This window comes from Mastomys coucha, unplaced genomic scaffold (assembly GCF_008632895.1).
Source record: "Mastomys coucha isolate ucsf_1 unplaced genomic scaffold, UCSF_Mcou_1 pScaffold20, whole genome shotgun sequence".
NCBI classification, from domain to species: domain Eukaryota; kingdom Metazoa; phylum Chordata; class Mammalia; order Rodentia; family Muridae; genus Mastomys; species Mastomys coucha.
In genome coordinates this window covers 36,345,047-36,368,870 of record NW_022196903.1, presented here as the reverse complement: position 1 = coordinate 36,368,870, position 23,824 = coordinate 36,345,047, and the positions used below count along the sequence as shown (strand labels likewise).

Here is a 23,824-nt window from a genome sequence, read left to right as displayed (position 1 = left end):
GTCCCCACAACACATAGAGAAAGCCCCACTCCCAGGTGATCTAATAAGCCCGGATCACAGGATCCCAAAATCACAGGATCACAGAGACAGCTTGACTCTGTGGAGTTCTGACAGAAAAAAAGATCACAGGAAGGACAGGCTCCAGCCAGATTTAGCAAGGGCAGGTAACACTAGAGATAACCTGATGGCGGGTGGCAAGCATAAGAAAATAAACAACACAAACCAAGGTGACTTGGCATCATCAGAATCTAATTCTCCCACCATAGCAAGTCCTGGACACACCATTAAACCAGAAAAGCAAGATTCACATATAAAATAACTTCTCATGTGATGATACAGGACTTTAAGAAAGACATAAATAGCACCCTTAAAGAAATACAAGAGAACACAGGTAAACAGCTAGAATCCCTTCAAGAAGAAACACAAAAATCCCTTAAAGAACTACAGGAAAACATAAACAGGTGAAGGAAATGAGCAAAACCATCCAGAATCTAAAAATGGAAATAGAAACAATAAAGAAAACAGAAAGAGAGACAACCCTGGAGATACAAAACCTAGGAAACAAATTAGGAGTCATAGATGCAAGCATCACCAACAGAATAAAAGAGATAGAAGAGAGAATCTCAAGGGCAGAAGACACCATAAAAAACATTGACACAGTCAAAGAAAATGCAAAAAGCAAAAATCCCCTAACCCAAAACATCCAGGAAATCCAGGATGGAATGAGAAGACCAAACCTAAGGATAATAGGTATAGAAGAGAGTGAAGACTCCCAATGTAATGGGCCAGTAAATATCTTCAACAAAATTATAGAAGAAAACTTCCCTAACCTAAAGAAAGAGATGCCCATGAACATACAAGAAGCCTACAGAACTCCAAATAGACTGGACCAGAAAAGAAATTCCTCCTGACACATAATAATGAAAACACCAAATGCACTAAACAAAGAAAGAATTTTAAAAGCAGTAAGGGAAAAAGGTCAAATAATCTATACAGGCAGGCCTATCAGAATTACACCATACTTCTGCCCAGAGACTATGAAAGCTAGAAGATCCTGGGCAGATGTCATACAGACCCTACAAGAACACAAATGCCAGCCCAGGCTACTATATCCAGCAAAACTCTCAATTACCATAGATGGAGAAAACAAGATATTCCACGACAAAACAAAATTTACACAATATGTTTCCACAAATCCAGCCATACAAAGGATAATAGATGGAAAAATCAACATAAGGAGCAAAACTACACCCTAGAAGAAGCAAGAAGGTAATCTTTCAACAAATCCACACAAACCTAATTCCACCTCTTACAACAAAATCGACAGGAAGTGACAATTACTTTGTCTTAATATATTAATAAGAAAATTAATATTACCAACATATCCTAATCAGTTGAAATCCAATAATATGAGGAATTAGAAATTTGTTGATTGTCATTCAATGGTCGCTCTAATTTGGTAATTGTAGAAATAGGTCCAACATTGTACAATCTATGTACACTTTCAGCTTGTTTGTTCGTGACAGTGTCTTCCTGTGTACAACAATCATCCTGTGAACAAGATTTCTTTGAAATCTTGCTTCTCCTATCTCAGCCTCTCTATTAGTAGTATTGTTTCATGTTTTTGTACTATACTGTGGTTTTCAGAACAGCTTATATATTTCAAAAGTATTTATATACCCAAAAGGATCATAGAGGATTAACTAGGGAGGCTGCTTTTAAGAGAACAATGGTGAGACAGAATGCTTTGCCTGACGTTTGTAACTCTTGTATCAACTTTGAAGAAGAGGACTTTATAAGTTACTCTTTCTCTGAGATGAATGCTTTTCCAAATTATCACAGCTAATGAACAAAATTCTTACCCTCACCTAATGTCACCCTCCAAGCAGAACCATTGTTTATTGAAACACTTGGTGAATGATTTTATGGATAGACCATCTTAACACCTATATCATTTCTTAAATGAATGTAACCTGTTCTCTGTGGGCTGAGAATGAAGTCATTCACTCAAGTCAAATAGCTTTGACCATAGCAGGAAGTCTTTATTCAGAATTCGAGCCTACAATTCATTTCTTGGTGCAGCAGAACTATCAACTCTCAGCTTAGCTATGATGGAGGTAAAATCCTTTGGTGATGTGAGGGTCATTGAAGTACAGTCTTATTACAATGAAATCCAGTGTCTAAAAATTGTTCTTATTTTGGGCTTTTACCACAGTAAGAGACAAGATTTTAAACTCTACTAAATACAAAACAAACAAAAAGACTTTATATATTCATGTTCATTTAAGAAAATACTAGTAGTGATGTATTATTTTGAAGTATACAGTTAATATGGTTGGAGTTATTTAAAATTTATATTGAGAAAAATGTATTTTCACTATTGCTCTAGATGAGCATCTACGTAAGTCTGTTAAATTGATTGTTGTTTTATATCAAACAATGTTTATAATACTTATTTTTATTGTTATAACTTTTGTAAATTTTATGAACTATAACAAAAAAGATATTATGGGTATTGAAGGGGGGTCTCTGGGAGGAGTGGGGGTACAAAAGTGAAACAAGAATGTGATTTAATTCTATTTACTTAAAATATGTTTTTAAATGTTAACAAATTCAGATAAATTGAAATCATGTAACTTTTCTCATCATTATGTGATAAAAGTTTAATAAAAAGAGAGAAAAAAAGAAAAACAAACAAAATTTAGAAATGTAAAAGGGACCAGTGCCAAGATAGGGAAGTGGAAGAGCAATGGAGAATGAATACCGGGGTACAAAATATTTTATTGGGGAAATGTGAAAAATGACAATTGAGAAAAGAGCCAGGGAGATAAATACAGATGAAGAAAACAGGAGGGTAAAATAACAGTAAGGATCCCTGCAAATTTGATAGGGAATTATAACCATAAACCTCAAAAGAAAGGTATTGTAATGTATATATGTGTGTGTATAAATATATATTATAAATTTTTATTTCACATACATTATCCAACTAATGAAATATCTTATCTGTGCTAAGAGTACTCCCTCCAAAAGCCAAAGACCATCAAACTGTGGGCCTGTGTCCTAGAGGCTTTCACAGAGATCTCTGGCCTGGCACAATGTGAGAGTTCTGGCGAAGGGAAGCAAGCGAGGGCAGGGAGGAAAAGTCGCTTAGGCCTCTTCTGCTTCTGCAGTTGGCTTCACCTCCATCTTTGCTGTGTATTCCAGGTTACTTGGTTACTAAACCCGGCACTGAGTCGGGTGGGCTGGACCAATGAGGGGCTGACTAGCCGGTAAGGAGTGAGGAGGAGTGAGGCACAGCTTCAGTTGGCATTTCCGGAGAGCAGACCTCTTCCCTAGTGTTACACCTCTTAGAACAAAAGGCTTGTAGTTCTTGCACCTTTAATTCCCTGGATAGAATTTATATACAGTTTTGGGAGTGATTCAGGGTTTGAAAACAGGTACTTCTCATTGGTTTGGACTGTGAGCTTGGGGAAACCTTATTTGGATGTAGGAAGGCTTGGTGTTGCTTATATATGACCAATATCACACACCACTCCTATGGGGGGATATGGGGCTGTAACTCCAACAGGAGCCAGGAACCCAGAAGCTTGGTCGAACACCTTCTGTCCCATGCAGGCAGAAATTACCACCCACTGGGTCTCACTGGTTTCAGACCTTTTGATCGACCAGGACAAGGCTGTCTGCACAGCCCACCACCCCACAAAACAGAAGCCTAATACCCTGCCTTTGAAAAGCCCTCTTTTGAGTTGTTTCTCAGGGTTGTAGAGAGACCCTTGAAACATTATTATGAGCTATTCTTTACTGCACTTGGTTATCCCACAAGAGATAGAAAGGAATTCCTTTTTGTTGAAGACACCGTGCATTTCAAACACAGGATCAGAGACCCCTAAGCAAAACAGACTTACTGAAAATTAGCTTTCATGATACCAGAAAGTGCTATGCAAGCCCCCAAAGGAGGGAGGTAACCAACAGTCCCACCCAGCCATGGTGCCTATGAATAAGCTCACTTTTAAAGGAAACGTTCATTTAAAAATCTCCTTTTAAGGTATATGTTACTCATTCCTTAACATTGTACGTGTCCATGAAAGTTTTGGGTTAAAATTCACATGTAGCCCCAGTGGAGAAGTTGAGATCAACATCGTTTTTGAAATATGAACAGTAGATATAAAACTATTTCCATAATGCAGACAATTGTGTTGTCAGCAATGATCCTGCTGATAAAACATGTTTACTGATATCCTATTCAGCTAACAAATTTCCATCAAAATATGTACCTTTACCAGATGTTTTCGACAATTATGCAGTCACTCTTATGATTGGTTGGAAGCCATTCACTCTTGGACTTTTTGATACTTCAGGACAAGGAGATTATGAAAGACTAATACTGCTAAATTATCCCAAGACAAATGTTTTTCTAGTATGTTTCTCATGGTCTCTTCATCCCCATTTGAAAATGTGAAAGAAAAGGGGGTGCCTGAGATAACTCACCATTGTCCAAAGACTCCTTTTTTGCTTGTTGGGACTCAAATAGGTCTCAAAGATGATCTCTCTACTATAGAGAAACTTGACAAGAACAAAGAGAAACCTCTTTCAGTGACTCCAGAGACTGGTGAAAAGCTGGAGCGGGATCTGAAGGCTGTCAAATATGTGAATTGCTCTACACTCACACATAAAGGCCTAAAGAATGTGTTTGATGAGAAAATATTGCCAGCTCTGGAGCCTCCAGAACCAAAGAAGTGCTACAGGAGATGTTGTTAGGAAACACATCATTACTGATGATTGGCAGCTCCTTTCAGGTGATGACGTTACAGACCTGCTTTATTAAGGAGCTATGAGCATAGTGTTCATCATCATGAGGACCAGTCAAGGCTATCCCTGTTTGTTCTTCCACAGCTAACAGAAACACTTAAACAACTGGCCAAAGCTCTCCCAAGAAAAATGGCAAGAGCCACATGACTCTTTATAAATGTTAATACAGACTTTATCTGATTATTTTATTTTCGGGTTCAGGTTTTTTTTAATGTTTAGGTAATCTCCTTCCACATTCCTGATGTTCTGGAATCATTAGGGCTGAATTCATGCTTTATTGTATCTTAAGTGTTTGTATATAAAGTCTTTTCAGGTGTATTAAAATAACAAAACACTTTACAAGTAAAAAAGAATCTCATGTAAACATGAACATTTTTAGCCTCAATTTATTAATATATGTTTTTATAAGAGAAAAAAACCCTGTAATCCTTCTACCATTCAATTTTTTTCTTTTAATCTGCTGCTGAAATATTATTCCGTGCAACATATTTGGAGATGTAGGATGCAAACAACATTTAAATGGTAATGAAAAATGATTTCAAATAGTAATATATTTCCCACACACAACAGGATAAAGAGATCAGAGACACAGAAAGTAAGGAAAAAATACACTTTATTGGCATAATGACTTCAAAGGGATGTTTAGTTTGCAGCAATGGTGTTGCGAATCCAGTCCACATAGTTGCAGACCTTGGTGTACACACCAGGGTTGTCTGCCAGGGCACAGCCATAGCCCCACGAGACAATGCCTTGGAGCTGTCCATTGCAGACCACAGGGCCACCAGAGTCACCCTGGGAGGGAGAAATACAGTATTGAAAGAAGAGGCATAAGCAAAAAGGACCACATGATTCTGACCTGAAGATGCCATTCTAGATATGATTTGCCTCCTTTGGTTAGCCCATCCTCTATTCTTGCTGACATGTTGAAATACCTTCCAAAATAGCCCTCTTCACTTTTCCATGGAATCACTATAAGAAACTTCCTGTTGCCAGGCAGTGATGGTGCATGCCTTTAATCCCAACACTTGAGAGGCAGAGACAGGCAGATTTCTGAGTTCAAGGCCAGCCTGGTCTAGAGAGTGAGTTCCAGGACAGACAGGGCTACACAGAGAAACCCAGTCTTGAAAAACAAACAAACAAACAAACAAAACGAAACTTTCTGCCTCATAAAGTTGGGCATTCTAACCCTAGGGGAACAAATTATTTTTGTTAGAATGAAGTAATTACCTGGCAGGAATCTTTGCCTCCCTCCAGGAAGCCAACACAGATCATGTTATTGGTGATCTGTCCAGGATAGGAAGCCTCACAAGCAGCCTGAGACAGCACTGGAGCATCCAGGCACTGGAGCAGGTCTGGGTTGTTCACTTTGAGGAAAGGATAAGAAAGAAATGTGACTCAGACCAGGACAGGCCTCAGCATTCCAGTTGAGACAACTCTTTGGGCCCTCGAGCATCCTTCAAGATATTAAGGCCCAGCAAGAAAATTAGATCTCAGAATAGTCATTATTGATGGCCTGCCTGGAAGCAATAATAGAATATTCTTCATCTGCTCTGTTTACATGCTGGGAAGAAGATAATTTTGTGTACAAATATCTCTTGTACCCACTGCAGAGCTCCATGTTATTGGATACTTGCAATGGTCTTGCATCTTACAAGCTAATGGTTTCAGTGTAGAACCCCGCTTGGTTCTGGAAAGTTGTAAAGAAAGTAGGAGATGTAGCCTACTCACCGCCAGAGCTCAAGGTGTTGCCCCACCCAGAGATGAGACACTGAGTGCCAGCAGGTGCACAGGAAGTGGGCAGAGCCACAGTGGCCACTCTGGCATTGAGGGTCACAGGGGAAGAGAGCTTGATGAGCATGATGTCATTGTTCAGGGTCCTCCCATTAAAGTTGGGGTGCTTGATGATCTTGGCAGCATTGACAAACTGCTCATTGCCCTCCAGGACATTGATGTTGTGCTCTCCCAGTCTCACTTGGATGCGGCTGTTGGGAAGAGAGGAATGTTAATGCTCTTCCCCTCCATTAATGCAAATAGTTCAGAGTTGTTAAACACTTTTTGCTGAATGATCTTAGAATAGGGAGGTGTCTTGTTCAATATCCCAAAAGTGACAATGGCGTGGAGGGCAAGTAACAGTGAGACCTGATTCCTTTCTGTTTCAAAGACAGGTAATATGATTGACGTAAAGGACTGCAGTTGTGGACTGCTCATCACCTCCTTTTCCTCCACCCTGTATAAACACAGCAGCTCCCTGTATCTTCACTCTTCCTTTGTGGCTTTGCACAGTATATACCAAACTAAATCTCCTCCAAAAGTTTTTACTTTCATCAGTATAGTCCAGTGTGTAATAAGAATAGCCATGTAACTGTGGTGTCTCCCAACTTGCTCTGAATTCATTCTCTGGGTTTTTCCCCTAGAGTTTTTAAATTATAATCTGGCTGGGTTCTGATGCATGTTCAGGTCTGACACCATCTGGTATACAATCTGTCTCTCACTTCCCTTTTTATAGTGAAATTAGCAGAAATACAAGAATTTAATGTTCACAGATTTTCCACACTCACTGAAAACTCTAAGTTTATCACCATGGTATAGGACCCAGGATTGCTCTTAGTGAAAGTCTTTGTGTGACTTCATGTTTGGTTCTATTCTACAGTCAACTTTCCTTTCTTTCTTTATCTATATACTTGAAGTAGTTTGGATGATTCATGGGTATGGAAGGCTTCCTATTCTGCACTCGTATCCTCTCCAAACTCAATAAATAAATAATCTCTTTCCCGTAACTCTTCCCATTCACTGTATCAGGTTATTTCTTGCCTGATCTTATATCTGTCCTTGACAAGGTCAAGTGTGTGTTCTGTACAGTCAGGGCCCACCACTTACGACTTGTAGCAGTGAGCCGCAGACACCACCCACTGGTCATTGATGAGGGATCCTCCACAGAAGTGGTAGCCAGAGTTCAGGGACACCTGGTAGGGCACAGAATTCTCTCTGCAGGTATATCCTCCAACGATCTTGTCATCATCATCCACAGGGAAAGAAACTTGAATAAAGACAAGAAAACCACTGAGAAGACATTTCATCATGGTGTTGGAAGGTGGAGCCCTCAGCTTTCAGCTAACCAGGGGTTCTTAATTAATGCAAGGAGAGAAGACAAAAAGGTAGCACTGCATTTCTTTTAGGCATAGGGCAGTTTGTCCAACACTGACTGCACTACACAGTACTGCAAGCTAATAGGAAGATATTCTGTATGGGACTTCATGAAGAGACAACCAGGCTTGAGCTATCTCTAAGCTTTTGGGCCCATACAGGATCATTTCCTGTATGCTCCAGATACCTTCCATTTTCTATATTCTCTGATCACTAAATAAATGAGAGTGGAAAAGGTAATAAATTCTAGGCTTACAGAGAAGCCTTGAAGGATTGGAAGCAGAGCTACTGCTGGAGGAAGAAGAAAGAGGACATTGGAGTAGAGATAGGGTGAAGAGCCAACTTGATGATGTGGTTTATGGTTCTTCTAGGAGAAGGAAAACAAGACATGGATTGAGACATAGAACTCACCAGCAGCTCCCACAAGGGCCAGAAACAGGAGTACTCTCATTTTGGTAAAAGGTAGTGAACACTAGGGAAAGTTTGCCTTTATACTTCAGTGCAGGGAGAAGGAGGTACTAAGGGGAGGGCCCCCTCTACTTCTTCACAAGCACACCTGTGGTTTTCTCTTTCCAAATGCCTTGCATTATCTCTGCTTTGTTTGTCTACCCTGTGTGTGGGTGAGGTACAAGTGATAAGGAAATTTCCTCCAGGTGCAGACTTGGAAAGAAGTTGATTCTTGAAAAGAGGTTTTGTAAAATACTGGAAACACAGACTCTGTCTATTCATCATAGCCTTTCTAAGGTTATATAAAGAGGATGTGTGTTAGAGAATGAGCATATTCCTTAGATATACCCAAGCATCATGGAAAACTGGTATTGGAATGTTGGCAGATATTCAGGACCTAGAGACACATTGGAAGAAATATTTTATCTGGATCTAATAACTATGAGATGATGATTAGCTATAGAATAATTCATCATATAGAAAGTTCATATCTAGGTGCTAAGGTAATAAAAATTAGAGTATTTAGTAAGATGTCAAAGGAAGACATAGATATGATTTGTACTGTCAGCTTTTAATTGGCTCTACTTTCTAAAGGCTCATATATGAAAAGTGTTTTGAAGTTTGAAGAATGAAGTTTGAGTAGACATTTCCTGAATATGTTTCATAGATACAACCAAAACCATATTCTCCATTTTCTTCTCTGTCATGATATTCTATTTCATTTTTTGTGCTTTTTAGTCCATTTTCTGCATCTTCATGGTTCTCTTAATAATCTCTGTTAAACACATGGTACTTACTCTTTGAAAAGTGGATATTAGCCTAGAAGCTCAGAATACCCAAAATACAATCTACAAACCACAAGAAACTCAAGAAGAAGGAAGACCAAAGTGTGGATATTTTGTTCCTTCTTAGGAGGGGGGACAAAATACCTATGAAAGGAGTTGCAGAGACAAACTATGGAGCAGAGACTGAAGGAAGGACAATCCAGAGACTGCTCCACCTGGAATTCCTTCCCATATTCAACCATCAAACCCAGACACTATTGTAGTTGCCAGAGAGTGCTGTCTGACAGGAGCCTGATATAGCTGCCTCCTGAGAGGCTCTGCCAGTGCCTAACTAATATCCAAGTAGAGGCTCACAGCCATCCATTGGACTTAGCACAGGGTCCCCAATGAAGAAGCTAGAGAAAGAACCCATGGACCTGAAGGGTTTGCAGCCCATTAGGAAGAACAACAATATGAACTAACTAGTACTCTCAGAGCTCCCAGGGACTAAACCACCAACCAAAGAATACATATGGTGGGACTCATGGCTCCAGCAGCATATGTATAGCAGAGGATGGCCTAGTCAGTCATCAATGTGAAGAGAAGTCCTTGGTCCTGTGAAGGTTCCAGTGTAGGGAAATGCCAGAGCCAGGAAGAGGGAAAGAGTGAGTTGGTGAGCAGGAGGAGGGGCTGTTTTTTGTTTGTTTGTTTGTTTGTTTTCTTTTCAGAGGGGGAACTGGGAAAGGAGATATTTGAAATGTAAATAAGGAAGATATCTAATAAAAAAATCTATGTTAAAGATTAAAATTTCCTTTTTTTCTAGATACATGCAGTTTGAGATTGAAGTCTACTCATTAGACTTGAGGAAGGAATTGAACAATATATAGTCTGATTTCTGTTCACAGAATTGCCTTCAGTAGAGAGATTACTACAATATCCAGTTGTCATGAATAGAAGTCAAGATTAAAAATATAGAGGGATTCTGACATTTGATATTTTTCAGTGACACTATTATATCAGACTTAGTTCAGAGAAAACATTCCTGTAAAAGATCTGTGAATGGTTCTAACAAAGCTACTGAGTTCTGACACTCAAGTTTATTGCCTAGAGGTTGCGTACTGAAAAAGGATACGTGAGATTACATGTACTGTTATGAGCTAATTTGAGGAAACCCTTTACAGAACCTATTTACTTTTTTAGTGAGTCTGATCTTAGTGTTGTTGAGGGACAAGAAGCAGAGTTCAACAAATATTCTAGAGATGCTAATCAAAGAAGAAAAGTCTGAGGTCAGGATCTAGTGATTGGTCTTGACATGCCATTTATGGAAAATGGTGAAGCAAATGGACACCAGGATGTTCTGGGGAAAACATCCCTGTGAGAGCTGTTAATAATTTCTGTACCCATCCCCGGCATGACTGGTACAGCTATACAACAGAATTCATTCTCAGAGCCCTTCTTTCTGTACCCTGAATCTCAATAAATGGCTCCTGGGGTCATGCCTCAGTGTAATACTGTTCTATTTGTAAAATTTCTGACAGATTCAATACTTTCTACCCAACAGTCATGCACTACATCATTTATATGTGGAGCCCCTACTTTTCTTTCTAAAACTGTTTTATGGTGAAGGATGTAAAAAGGAATTATCTCTAATTAATAAGGAAGATACTATGATCAGATGTATTCTTTCTTTCCAAGAAACTATGTAAAATTGGCATATAGTCTCAAGGCTCCAAAAAGGTATGGAAACCCTTGTGAAGTGTGAGATTTGCCACAGGTGGCATCTAAAACGCTAAGCACTCCAGAAGTCCCAGAGAGATAAGTTAAACATCTGGTTCCTTTTGCCATTATTTTCTTGGCAGAGCTTAAACACCAAATTTATATTTTACCTGGCACTATATCTCATAACCTTGAACCTTGCCTTACCATGACTTCTCACCCACCTGGACTATATCTAATACAGGGCTGCTAAATAGTCAGCAGATAAGTTGTTAGGACATCACTATGGTTAGTTGGACAGCAAGCAAATTTTCATATTAACTATATGTTAATATGAAGCTGTTTTAGTTTTTTTAATTTATTTTATTTTTTGTGAGTTTATCAATATCCACTCAAATCCTAGTCATCTGTCATCTCCTTATATCTGCCCTCTTCCCTTGCCACCTCCTCCAAAATAATGTATACATTAACCAATGACCAAATAAAATAAACAAAACAAAACATATGAAACATCTTGTAACATAGGCTGTCATGTGTCACAGTCTATCCCAAAATATGCCCCTCTGTCCACACGTGTTTACTTGTAAATGTTCAATGCAATGAGTCATCAGTCTCGTTTGAGGTCTCTTGATTCTCAGTTGGTTCCTCACTGGGACGTTCCGGTTTATCTTGTTGTCCTGTTTTGTAGAGGATCCTGCCATTTTGGATCATTAGAACAGGCCATTTCATGAATGCCAACAGTTCACAAATGTTGTCAATTTTGACTTGAGCCAACTTAAAGCCCTTGGTCTGGGCTTGGGTGGTAACAGAGCAGGTCAGCCTGCTGACTTTCCCTTACCTACACCAACAGGGGAGCTCTTTAACACTGCTGCTGTGGAGTTACCCTATAACTCTCCCACCTCCATCCTTGAAAGGATGACTACTTTTGCTCTCGGGACTTCAGGGTTGGCCCATCCACACCCATGCCTCTAGAGTCAACTTCACTGTGCTGCCCAGTTAGATGTATGGTCCACTCTCCCAAGTGTTGCAGACAGCAAGAGGCTGGGCCTGCTCTCCAGCTCTTGCACACTTGTTCCTTACTCACCCTTGCTTTCTCCATCAGGACCAGCTCCACTCTGTTGCCAAGGTGAGGTTCAGGGCTTGCTCTCCCACAACAGAGGGACAGAACCAGCTTTCCTGCTTGCAAGCCCTTAGGGATAGATCTCCTGACTACAGCAGGTAGGGAGGAGCAAGGACTTTACCACCTCATATACTCTACCTTAGGTCAGCCATCAGGTCAGTTGCAGGGACAACTCCTCTAGGCTAATGCCCACCTGGCTAGCTCAGCTCTACATCCTTTAATAGGGCCAGCTCTACTGTGCTGCCAAGGCTAGATGCAGGGCCCACTCTTTCATGTGCTATAGCTGGCAAAGGGCACAGCCAATTCATCCACTCTTATGATTCTGGCTGGGGTTGTCTCTATTGACTTCTCAGATGACAAGAGGCTTAAAGGAGGAGAGGGCATTATAATTGCATATATTCTACTGTTAATTGGGTCCCCCAAACTGTTTGAACAGAGGGTCTGCACATAGTTTCTGGGAACCTGCCCCACTTAATTCTGATTGGTAAATAAAAATGTCAGCAGCCAATAGCTGGAGAGGAGAGACATAGGTAGGTTTTAGGGTTCCTGGATTTGGGGCCATGAAGAGGAGGAGGAGGAGGAGGAGGAGGAGGAAGGAATGGGACATGGTGGCCGGCACAAAAGGGTAATAACTTGCAGGAGGAAGAAGCAAAGCCACCATGTAAAGTGGGCAAGAACACATGACCCAATAGACTACTCAGCTGGGTCAAGAGCAGCCAAGATAGAACACAGGAATTGGTAAATAGTGACATGGAGTTATGGGTGGGAGATAGATTCTTACAACATGAAGGTTAGGCAGTTGCCCAGTATTTGCGCTGTTTGAGGCATCTTAAAATATAAAGGCTGCATATGTTTTTCATTTGGGAATATAAGCCATTAAGGCAAGTAGCAACCTCATGCCAGGATTTATTAAAATAATACTACAGGGCATCACTCCGGCACCCAGACTGTCTCACAACAGTTGAGTGTTAGGACAGCTCTCCTGTACTCACACCTTCAGGGTTGGCTCACCCCCTATCACCCAACCTCCTGCCACTAGGGCCAGCTCTACTGTGCTTCTCATGTTAGGAGCAAGGCCTGCTCAACAGAGTGCTACATGCAGCCAGGGGCAGGGCCATCTCCCCTGTTCTCAGGAACCTGTGGCTAATTTTTCCTTCTGTTATAGATGGTGACAAGCTGGGTGTGAGGTGGGCAACACATACAGGCCCACACAATTCATGGCAGAGGAGTGGCAGAACAGCACTCCCATGTTCTCATCCTGGGGGCAAGTTAACCTGAGCCCCAGCTACCAGGACCAGTACCATTGTGCTGCTCAGGTGAGTTACAGGGCCTGTACTCCCATGGTGGGGCCATCTCTCAAGAGCACTGTAGCCTGTGAAGGGTGGACCAAGTCAGCACAACCCCTAGACATCCATGTGGTATCAGTTGGCTACCCAGACCATGACAACCCTGTGGTCTTTAGTGGTACTATGAGTCACAGAAGGTGCATAGCAAAGGTCTCAGACATGGCCCCCAGTGTTATAGAAGGGTAGGACTTCACCATGGCTTCAGGAGGTGGGACTGGATATCAATAACAGGCTATTTTTCTCCTCCCTCTCCTCTCCAGTTCCATCTCCCTTTACAAGGCTCAAAGGGATCTGTTTCTTTTTCTCTTCCATCTGTCAACCACACAGATGGACATTATAGTGGCTTCCACTGTAGGTGAGCCATGTAGCTGTTGGACATCTGGGTGACCTCATCTATGGCACATGGTGTGGTTACAAACAGTTCTCTAGGTGTCTACAGCCAGTGTGTTTGGCACAGTGCCAGGTAGTCTTCTTTGTGTCTATGGCCTTCCAGAGCAAAATGATGGCAGGCAGGTCTTTGGGCATCTCTCCCAGCTTGTGCCTCTTAGCCTGGCAGTAGGCATGTCTCTCAATATCTCTGCCTTACTGAGCTTTGCTGCTTGGTGACAGGAATGCCTTTGTGTTTCTATGGCCTACCTGAGCAATTAGGCTACAGGCAGGTTATCTTTTCCCACCTGCATTGCTTGGCATTGTGGTCAGGAGCTCTCTGAATGTCTCTTGACTTTTTCTCAACCTCCACTGACACACAGTGGGATAAACAGTAAGAGCACAGCTCTGGGGTACATTGATGAACTCTTTGTCACTGACCTCAGCAATGCCTCCAGGGGTCCCTGCTTAAGGCATATCAGTTGCTGTAATGTCTCATATACTAGACTGAGTATGATAGATTCAGTGAACCAGCCATTTACTCTCCATTTGAATGTCTGTGCTATGCCCAATACTACTCATCCTAATATTCAAATCCCTTTGTATTTTCCTGTAAATACCTAATACCAATTCAATGTCTGGCATTGTTAAATCATTGTATTTAAAATTTGGAAATTTAATTTCTATGTGTATATTTAGCACTGTAGATTGTAGTCTTTTATGATCCTTTATTCTGTTATTCTGCTTTTCACACAGGTCAAGTGAGCTTTACAAGTGAAAATACGTTTTTTAAGCATATGCAATATCTAATTTGTAAGCATTGAGCATGATAGTCATTCTCTAGGCTGGCATGCTCTGTCATGAAATTTCTGGTGGCCATGTTCTTTTCTACTACTTGCTTCTGTCTCATGAATGAGAGAGATAAGTCATACTGTTACCTCATTTACAGATATGGCCAATCTGAATCTCTAAAAGGAAATGACTTCTTCATAGCTGCTTAGAGGGAAATGTAGAGATGATACCAGAACCATTCTTCTAAAAACTGAGCTTGTTTCCCATTATGTTGCTACAGAGTGGAGTGTTTCTTGTGGCATATTCAACTTAAAAATAGTTTTCCTACTTATGACCACAGGAAAAAAAACTTTTTGCAACAGACATTAAGGCCAGTTCCAGTAGCTATGCCTAAAAAATAGTCCCATATCTAAGGCTCACAAAGCATTGCAGAGAACAGGGACTAGAGACTGTAAGAGTCACAGGATCTGAGAGTTTGCTGTGAGATTTTCTCTTCTAGGAATGTTAGAAGCTATACCCACAAAGTCTTACCAACACAACTGTTCAAATGTTAGCTGAACAAGTACTAGAACAGTGGACATACCAAATTAAATAGGAAAACCCCCCATGAAAACTCAAGCCTATACATGAACTATAGGCAACTGAGGAAAACTGGAAGAGGGAGAGGGTGTATTCCCCAAGGAGGAGTACACCAAGCATACCAATTGACTGGCAAGTGCCAATAGCCAGCCCTAAAACATACAAACAGTAACATTATACAGACTAAGCAGATTATATTCAGGAATATACATGAATATATGCATATATTTATACATACATATTTGAATGCATAAAGAGTGAAAGGATAGGCCATAAATTTTAAGGAGAAATGGAAAGAAGAAATATTGCAAACATAACCTCAAAAATAATAAAAAACAAAAATATCTTTTCTTTATTCTTGAGAATTTCATATATTTATTCAATGAAATATATTCAATTCCATTTCTCCATGATAACATCCCCATTTTCCACAACATGTTTCTCTCCCAACATTATACTTACTTTTGCTAACTTACTAAGTTCAATTAGTTCTGTCTATATACTCAACAACTAGAAATAATAAAGTAAAAAGCAAAATTATTACATTTTACAGGTGATATGGTCCTGTACTAAAGGCTCCAGCAGAAATTCCATGGACATGATAATTTAGCCTACATCAAAATTCTAATGATTTTCTTCACAGAACTAAATGAAACAAAACCAAAATACATACCAAGCTTGAATGGTCAATGTAATTGAGCTGAAAGGAAAAAACAGGCAACATTACAAAATCCAGCCAAAAACCAGTGTACTGTCAACCAAACTTACATATGTAGAGCAATGTAATAGAATAGAGGGCTTTCCTTAAAGTGACATAGCTACAGCTAACTGGTCTTTAAACTTAGGCTCAAAACACACACGTTAGGAAAGATAGCTTCCTCCACAAATAATACTAGGAAAAGTATGCCTCAGCATACTTACCTGGCCAAGAATGCAAACAACTGAATACAGAGAGAAAATGGATCTAAGATAATAAAATCTGAATTGAAAAGATAGATATAAATAGTGAAGAAAAATCCAACCTGAAATTCTGTAAGGAAAAGAGTAAGTCAAATCTAAAGCTCCATGGAAAGTCTCACTAACAGAATGGATCGAGCAGAGGATGTGATAGCTGGGCTTGAAGAAAAGTGGAAGAATTACAGAAATCCAATAAGGACAAAAATAAAAGGAATAGTCACATTTTATATGATTTTCTATGTACAGATCAAATATAGACGATATTGGGCACAGAAAAACCATCTCTGTCTCATAGGATAAGGGAAAGACCCATGTAGTCACCAACCCACCATTGTACATCGAGTTGCAGCAGAACTAAGCACATCCTTTCCACTGAGGCCAACAAGACAGCCCTGCTAGAGGAATGGTATCCAAAAGCAGGCAACAGAGTCAGTGTCAGCCTCAGCTTCACTTGTTAGGGAACCCACGTGAAGATAAAGCTGTACCTCTGCTACAAATGTGTAGGGAGCATAGGTCCAACCTATGCAGGTTCTTTATTGATGGTTTAGTCCCTGTAAGCCCACACGTGACCTGGTTAGTTGACTCTCTAGGATTTTGTTGTGTCCTTGACCCCTCCACATCCCTCAATCCTTTCCCCAACACTTCCACAAGAATTTCTCAGCTCTATCTATTGTTTGGACAGGGTTTCTGCATCTGTATCCATCAGCTGCTGGCTGAAGCCCCTTAGAAGACTGTTATGCTAGGTTTCTGTCTGCAAGCACAGCAGAGTATTGTTAATAACGTTGGGTCTTTCCAAAGGGATATGTCTCAAGTTGAATCAGTCATTGGTTGGCTATTTTCACAATCTTTGCTCTATCTTTATCCCTGCACACATCTTGAGGCAGGCAGGAGAAATTTTGAGTAGAAGACATTGTGGGTGGGTTTGTGTCCCTGTCACACCACTGAAAGTCCCACCTGGCTACAGGAAGTAGTAGTCAGTTCACTCTCCATAGCCGCAGTTGCTAGGAGTCTCAGCTAGGATCACCTTCATAGACTCCTGGGAGTTTATCCCATCCCAGGCATCTGGGATGTTCAAGAAATGGACCTCCACTAATTTCTGTTCTCTCTCCCACCCTTCTCCTGACCCCTGTCCTGTTCTCCTCACACCTTATCCCAACCTCCTTTCATCGCCCATTCACCTCCTATATTGTCCTATATGGCTGAAGTAAGGCATAGAGATATAGTTCTATGATGTAACCATCTGCAGCCTAATTAATTCCCATAATATTTTATGGACTTTGATTAGGGTCGGACTAGTACTTGACAAAGCAAATTACACTTAGAGGGTTTTAAAGCAAGTTGGGGATTTTATTAAAATAGTTTTAATATACATTTAAGAAAAAGAGTTAGAAGAGAGACATTCAAGGAGAAAGCAAGATATACTCTAGAATGGGTATAGACATTAAAGGGCAGAGAGCCTTTACAAATGGAAAACCTTGGTATAATATGAGATATCTTTTCTGCTAGATTTAATTCTAAAATAGCTAAACATAATTTTCTTTGAGGCACAAATTAGATAATTAATATATTGAGTAGAATCAGGTTTATTAGAATGTTTCTTTAATTCTAACATAGAATTTAAATTTTAAATTAAGTTTCTAATTATTTTAAAAATCTTTTAACCTAGCTATTTCTAGAGATCTTAGTAATATGTCAATTGTCAATTTTATCAGTTTTCTTCAGTTGTTATTAGATTCTACCTGAAACAAGCTGATCATATGTAAAATTGTTTTAATTCTCTTGCCTAGGATGTCAAGTTAAGTGTAAAATATAAATAAATTGATAAGTAATAAATGTCACTTCTTAGGGGGAGATACAAAGCCACATTATCTTTATTAAGATTTTCAAAATTTTGAAAAAGTACAACTTGAATAGCATAATTACTAAATAAAGCTATCTATAATTCAAACATCTATATTTTTCCAAACATTTTTTCTTTTTTCTTTTTTTATTAGATATTTTTAAATTTACATTTCAAATGTTATCCTCTTTCCTGGTTTCCCCTCCGAAAACCCCCTATTCCCTACTGCCTCCCCGTGCTCATCCAACCACCCACTTCTACTTCCTGGCCCTGCCGTTCCCCTACACTGCAGCATAGTGCTTTCACAGAACCATGGGACTCTCCTCCCATTGATGGCTGGCAATACCATCCTATGCTACATATGCAGCTGGAGCAATGAGTCCCACTATATGTGCTATTTAGTTGGTGGTTTAGTCCCTGGAAGCTCTGGGGGTACTGGTTAGTTCATATTGTTGTTCCTTCTATGGAGCTACAAACCCCTTCAACTCCTTAGGTCCTTTTTCTAGCTCATCCATTGGCGACCCTGTACTTAGTCCAATGGTTGACTGCTAGCATCCACCTCTGTATTTGTCAGGCACTGGTAGAGATTCTCAGGAGACAACTTTAACAGGCTTCTGTCAGCAAGCAGCTGTTGGCATCGACAAAAATGTCTGGGTTTGGTAACTATATATGGGATAGATTCCCAGATGGGGCAGTCTCTGGACGGTCATTCCTTGAGTTTCTGTTTCACACTTTGTCTCTGTAACTCCTTCCATGGGTATTTTGTTCCCCCTTCTAAGAAGGACCAAACTTTGGTCTTCCCTCTTCTTGAGTTTCATGTGGTTTGTGAATTGTATATTGGGTATCCAATCTTCTGGGCTAATATCCACTTATCAGTGAGTGCATACAATGTGTGTTCTTTTGTGGTTGGGTTACCTCACTCAGGATGATATTTTCTAGTTCCATCCTTTTGCCAAAGGATTTCATGAATTCATTGTTTTTAATAGCTAAGTAGTACTCCATTATATAAATGTATCACATTTTCTGTATCCATTCTTCTGTTGAGGGACATCTGGGTTCTTTCCAGCTTTTGGCTATTATAAATAAGGTTGTTATGAACATAGTGGAGCATGTGTCCTTATTACACATTAGAGCATCTTCTGGGTATATGCCCAGGAGTAGTATTGTTGGGTTCTCAGGCAGTAATATGTCCAATTTTATCTGGAACTGCCAAACTGATTTCCAGAGTGGTTGTACCAGCTTGCAATCCACCAACAATGGAGGAGTCTTCCTCTTTCTCCACATTCTCACCAGCATCTGCTCTCACCCGCGTTTTTAATTTTAGCCATTCTGACTGATATGGGGTGGAATCTCAGGGTTGTTTTGATGTCATTTCCCTGATGACTCAGGATGTTGAACTTTTCTCTAGGTATTTCTCAGCCATTTGTTATTTCTCAGTTGAGAATTCTTTGTTTAGCTCTGTACCCCATTTTAAATAGGGTTACTTGGTTCTCTGGAGTCTAATTTTTTGAGTTCTTTGTATATATTGAATATTAGACCTCATCAGATATAGGATTGGTAAATACCTTTTCCCAATCTGTCGGTTGCTGTTTTGTGCTCTTGACAGTGCCCTTTGACTTACAGAAGCTTTGCAATTTTATGAGGTCCCATTTGTCAATTCTTAGTCTTAGAGCATAAGCTATTGGTGTCCTGTTCAGGAACTTCTCCCTTGTGCCCATGTGCTCGAGGCTCTTCCCCGCTTTCTTTTCTATTAGTTTCAGTGTTTCTGATTTTATGTGGAGGTCCTTGATCCACTTAGAGTTGAGCTTTGTACAAGGAGACAAGAATGGATCAATTTGCATTCTTCAACATGCTAGCTGCCAGTTGAACCAGCACCATTTGTTCAAAATGCTGTCTTTTTTTCCACTAAACAATTTTAGCTCCTTTGTCAAAGATCAAGTGACGATCATTTTATTCTTTTTAAATTAAATATTGGAGGAATCTCTAGAGAAAAAAAGACTTAATGTCAGAAACTTCATGAACAGAGTAGTCATAAACCAAACTGCTTTCAAAGGAAACAAATAAAATGTGCATCTTAAGCCAAATTCTTTGAAAGCAAGCCAAAATATATTTAACACAGAGGGCTATAAAACAAGCTCAGAATAAACAAAGGGATAATTGGTCAAATCGAGGAATAGCTTGTAAATGTAAAAGCCATGTCACTTTTATTTTCTTAGATAAAGTGATTAGATGAGAGCCCTTCCAAAACTGTGGAAATACTCAGCTTGAGCTGAGACCAGAGTATTTCTATCTTGGCCTGGAAGCTTCTAGCCTCCATACAATCTAAACTTCTGTAAGCCCAAATACTGAAGGCTGTGACTTCCAGTCTTACTCTGCTAACCTCAGATTAGAATATTTCGGCTTTCAGAGATTTACTACTGAAGAAACTCATCCTTCCTAGTTCATTCTGAACTCTGGAAGGGTGGATCAACTTGTTTGAGTTGTTGTACAGTAGTTGTAGCTCAAAATCCTCTCCAAGTTGACTGGTGCAAATTGGCTTCCCTTGGCTTCTGACTGAATTGCTCTGCTTGGAAATACTGCCACTGAAATCTAAAAACTGAATTGAACTGCCATGAAATCAATTGCCCTGCTCTGAAATAAAATGAGACCAAACTAAACTGCTGTGAACTGAGCTGGACTGAATTGCCTCTCCCTCACTGCTGTTAAACAAACTCTCTTTCCTGCCCATTTTTGTGAGAGTCAGGGAATTACCTATTTTTGACCCTCTGTCAAATCTTTCTTGATTAGTAACTTTGTCTTTATTAGGCATTCAATTAGACTTCATTGTTTGGGATTAAAGGTATATACTAATGGCATGTCTACATTCCAGCCAGAGGTATTAAAGGTGAGTATTCCAACCATAGGCATTAAAAGTGTGTAGCTTACCTTCCTAGCCAAATCATATTTTTCGATGTGATTCCTTGGCAGACCAGCCATGTTACTAGATTAAAATTCCTCTGTGAATGTTCTATGCCCCAGTATAGGGGAATGCCAGGGCCAGTAAGCAGGAGAAGGTGGGGTGGTGAGCAGGGGGATGGGGGTGGGAACAGGGGTTTGTTTTTGTTTTATTTTATTTTATTTTATTTTGGAGTGGAACTTGGGAAAGGAGATATTGTATGACATGTAAATAAAGAAAACATATAATAAAAAATCTTCTAAAAGATCTAAAACTCAGAAATAAATAAAAACAAAACAACAACAACAAAAACATGTCCTGATCTACAGAGTGAGCTCCAGGACAGCTAGGGCTATATAGAGAAACCCTGTCTCAAAAAACAAAAACAAAAACAAATAAACAAAAGAACCATACATCATAGGAGGCAAAATTTTCCACACCAATAATCTGGTTAATACCTGCCTCTGATATAAATGAGTCTCCTAGTATCAAGCAAATCATTCTGGAGAGTCCACATTTGGATCTCATAACAGTTAATGCAATTAGCTAACCAACCAACCAAACAAACAAACAAGTCAAACAAAGAAGTTAACTAGTACAGAATTAAAATAAAAACTTTTTATCAAAGGAAATAAGAGTATTTATAGCTTATTCTAGAGCCAAATATGAGTAATCATAGTCCTAGATCATGATTACAGACTTAGTTATCCAAATTTTATCTCAATGTATTTACTATTTCTTGAATTTTTTTGAACAGATCAAAGAAAACCATAAGTTAAAACCCCCTTCAAACACATTATTGGGAACATCAGAATTGTGGGTTACACTTAAGTTGGGAAACCTTAGCTAGAAGCCTTAGGTGCTCTGATGACATCCTTATCTTCTGAGTTGTTGGAACCAAGTAGAACACTATGTCAACACATTGCAAAAAGCATCCCTCAGTGTCATCAGGCAGACACGTGATGGGTAATTAAAGGTAGAACAAGATAAATTCTAATTAGGCTTTGAATCTGCAACTTTCCAATAATCCACATCTCTGAGTTCTAATAAGTTAATCATCCTGCAGAATAGTCAATATCACATGTTTCTCCTTTCTAGAAAATTTCATTCACAGTTTCAAGGAACTTCATTCAAAGTTTCAGAAGACAAAAGAAGTCTTACAATATGCACCATTGTCAGAGTCCCTGGTAAGTAGCTTGGGAAAAGGTAGTATCTGATGTTACAGAGGTACAGCTGACACAGTCAGGACCCCACCAAGTTACAGTTGACAAGGATATAGACTGATCACTGTGACTGGATACCCAATATAATTATCATATGAAAGAAAATCACTTATTTTGTATCACACATTCAGAACCTTCATGTCACAATTCTTGGCTCTGTTGTTTCTGTACCTATGGTAAGGCTTAACCTTTGATATAAAGTTATGTTATCTAAGGGAACCTGGAAGGAAGCTGGAGAAAATGAGTAGAGATTGACCAACAGAGGGGCCAAGTGGGCCACAACCAAAAAGAATGGGCTCTCCAAGCTGTTGTAGAATTCACAGCTTACTTTATGCTCCAAGAGGCCCAAATGCTTGACCTTGGATCTAAATTTACTGCATGGCACTCCAGGTATTGTTTTTGCTTTATCACAAACATCTACCCTATTTTCTTATAATGAGAAGATACAGAATGTGCTTTAATGTGTGGGAAATAAGTAATGTTAGTTGTTGCTCTATGAAAGAAAAGATTGTCTTAAGTCTCAGAGAACATACTGTCCCTAAGATTTTGAAATATTATATAACAGTCACTATACTTTGAGATTTACCAGATGTCCTTAAATGAAAACATAAGCATTAGTCATTAATGGACGGGGTTAGAACATTATACTTGGTGTGAAATATCTCATACAAGTTCCCCTTGGAAGACATTGTGTACAACCCTTCATGCTATTTAGGGGTGATCTGGAAAAAGTAGAATATGGGACCACTCTGTAGGAAATACTATATCACTGCCCTTGTCCTTGTACTTTGTCTTGCCCAGGTACTGTCTCCCATTGATTTTCTCTGTCCTGTTCATAATAAGATGTATGAGGTTCAGCCTTACCATAAATGCATAAGTAACAGGACCAAGGACTGTGCTATGAATCTTTTGGATCTGTGATCTGAAATAAATGATTCAGTCTTATAAGTTACTTATATTAAGTATCCATTCACAGTGATAAATCTGATTAATACAAGCCCTCACAACCTTTTCCCTTGTTGCCCACGTTGAACTCAATTCGAAAGCTTCCTATTGAGTGGATGTTATTTCCATTTTTTTTACTCATTATCTGGCACCATTTATCATTTGGGTGTGATTATGGAAGAGAAAGACTAACAGTTACGATGATCTGATTATTGAAGATTAACAATGCAGTACAATGAAAAGATGAAAGTTCATCTTTATACAGTAGTCACTCTCTACTCACCTTCTATGTTTATTGGAATTGCTTAATGAATTGAGACTAAATGTAGGTCTTGAAGTTATCTCGATGTGGACTGTCATTATGGAAGCACCTCTGACTTCCATGAGATGAACATTTAATACCCATATATTACCATACTCATCCATATGATATCACATAGAGGACACTGGATGTTAAAGTCAACCAGTCAGTAGCCCCCTCCACTTGACTTTGTTCAAAAGATGTGTATACTATGTCATACACTTGAAAGACAAAGAGGTGATAAATGCATATTTCCTACGTTAACAGGACTGGAAATACCTTGTAAAGATATTCAAGCCCCATAGGAGAATTGTCCACCTGCCCAGGAACCAGTATGATGTCAATGTGGAAAACCTTGTACATTAAAACCATTGTGCTTGAGCCAGTTCCTGGCTTTGCCTGTCCAAACCCATAACATCTGCTGTGTTTCACAACCTTGGGAAAATAGTCATCAGAGGGAAAGTGGGCACATACGTTTGGTAATCTTAATCAAGTACATACCTTTGTTCAAATAAATAGTTTTTGGAACTCTCCTTT

The 23,824-nt window shown here is 39.5% G+C and overlaps 1 protein-coding gene and 1 pseudogene across 1 annotated transcript; one reads left to right on the top strand and one right to left on the bottom strand.

The window, feature by feature from the left end:
- Positions 1–2,800: 2,800 nt before the first annotated feature.
- Positions 2,801–4,761, top strand: LOC116098514 (annotated as a pseudogene).
- Positions 4,762–5,407: 646 nt separating this feature from the next.
- On the bottom strand, positions 5,408–8,506 carry LOC116098792 (anionic trypsin-2-like). The gene is made up of 5 exons (XM_031381660.1): positions 8,368–8,506; positions 7,690–7,849; positions 6,541–6,794; positions 6,040–6,176; positions 5,408–5,604 (listed from the first exon to the last, which is right to left on the bottom strand). The coding sequence occupies exons 1-5, from the start codon at positions 8,405–8,407 to the stop codon at positions 5,455–5,457; spliced, it is 741 nt and encodes a 246-aa protein (XP_031237520.1). The 5' UTR covers positions 8,408–8,506; the 3' UTR covers positions 5,408–5,454.
- Between the last annotated feature and the right edge of the window lie 15,318 nt (positions 8,507–23,824).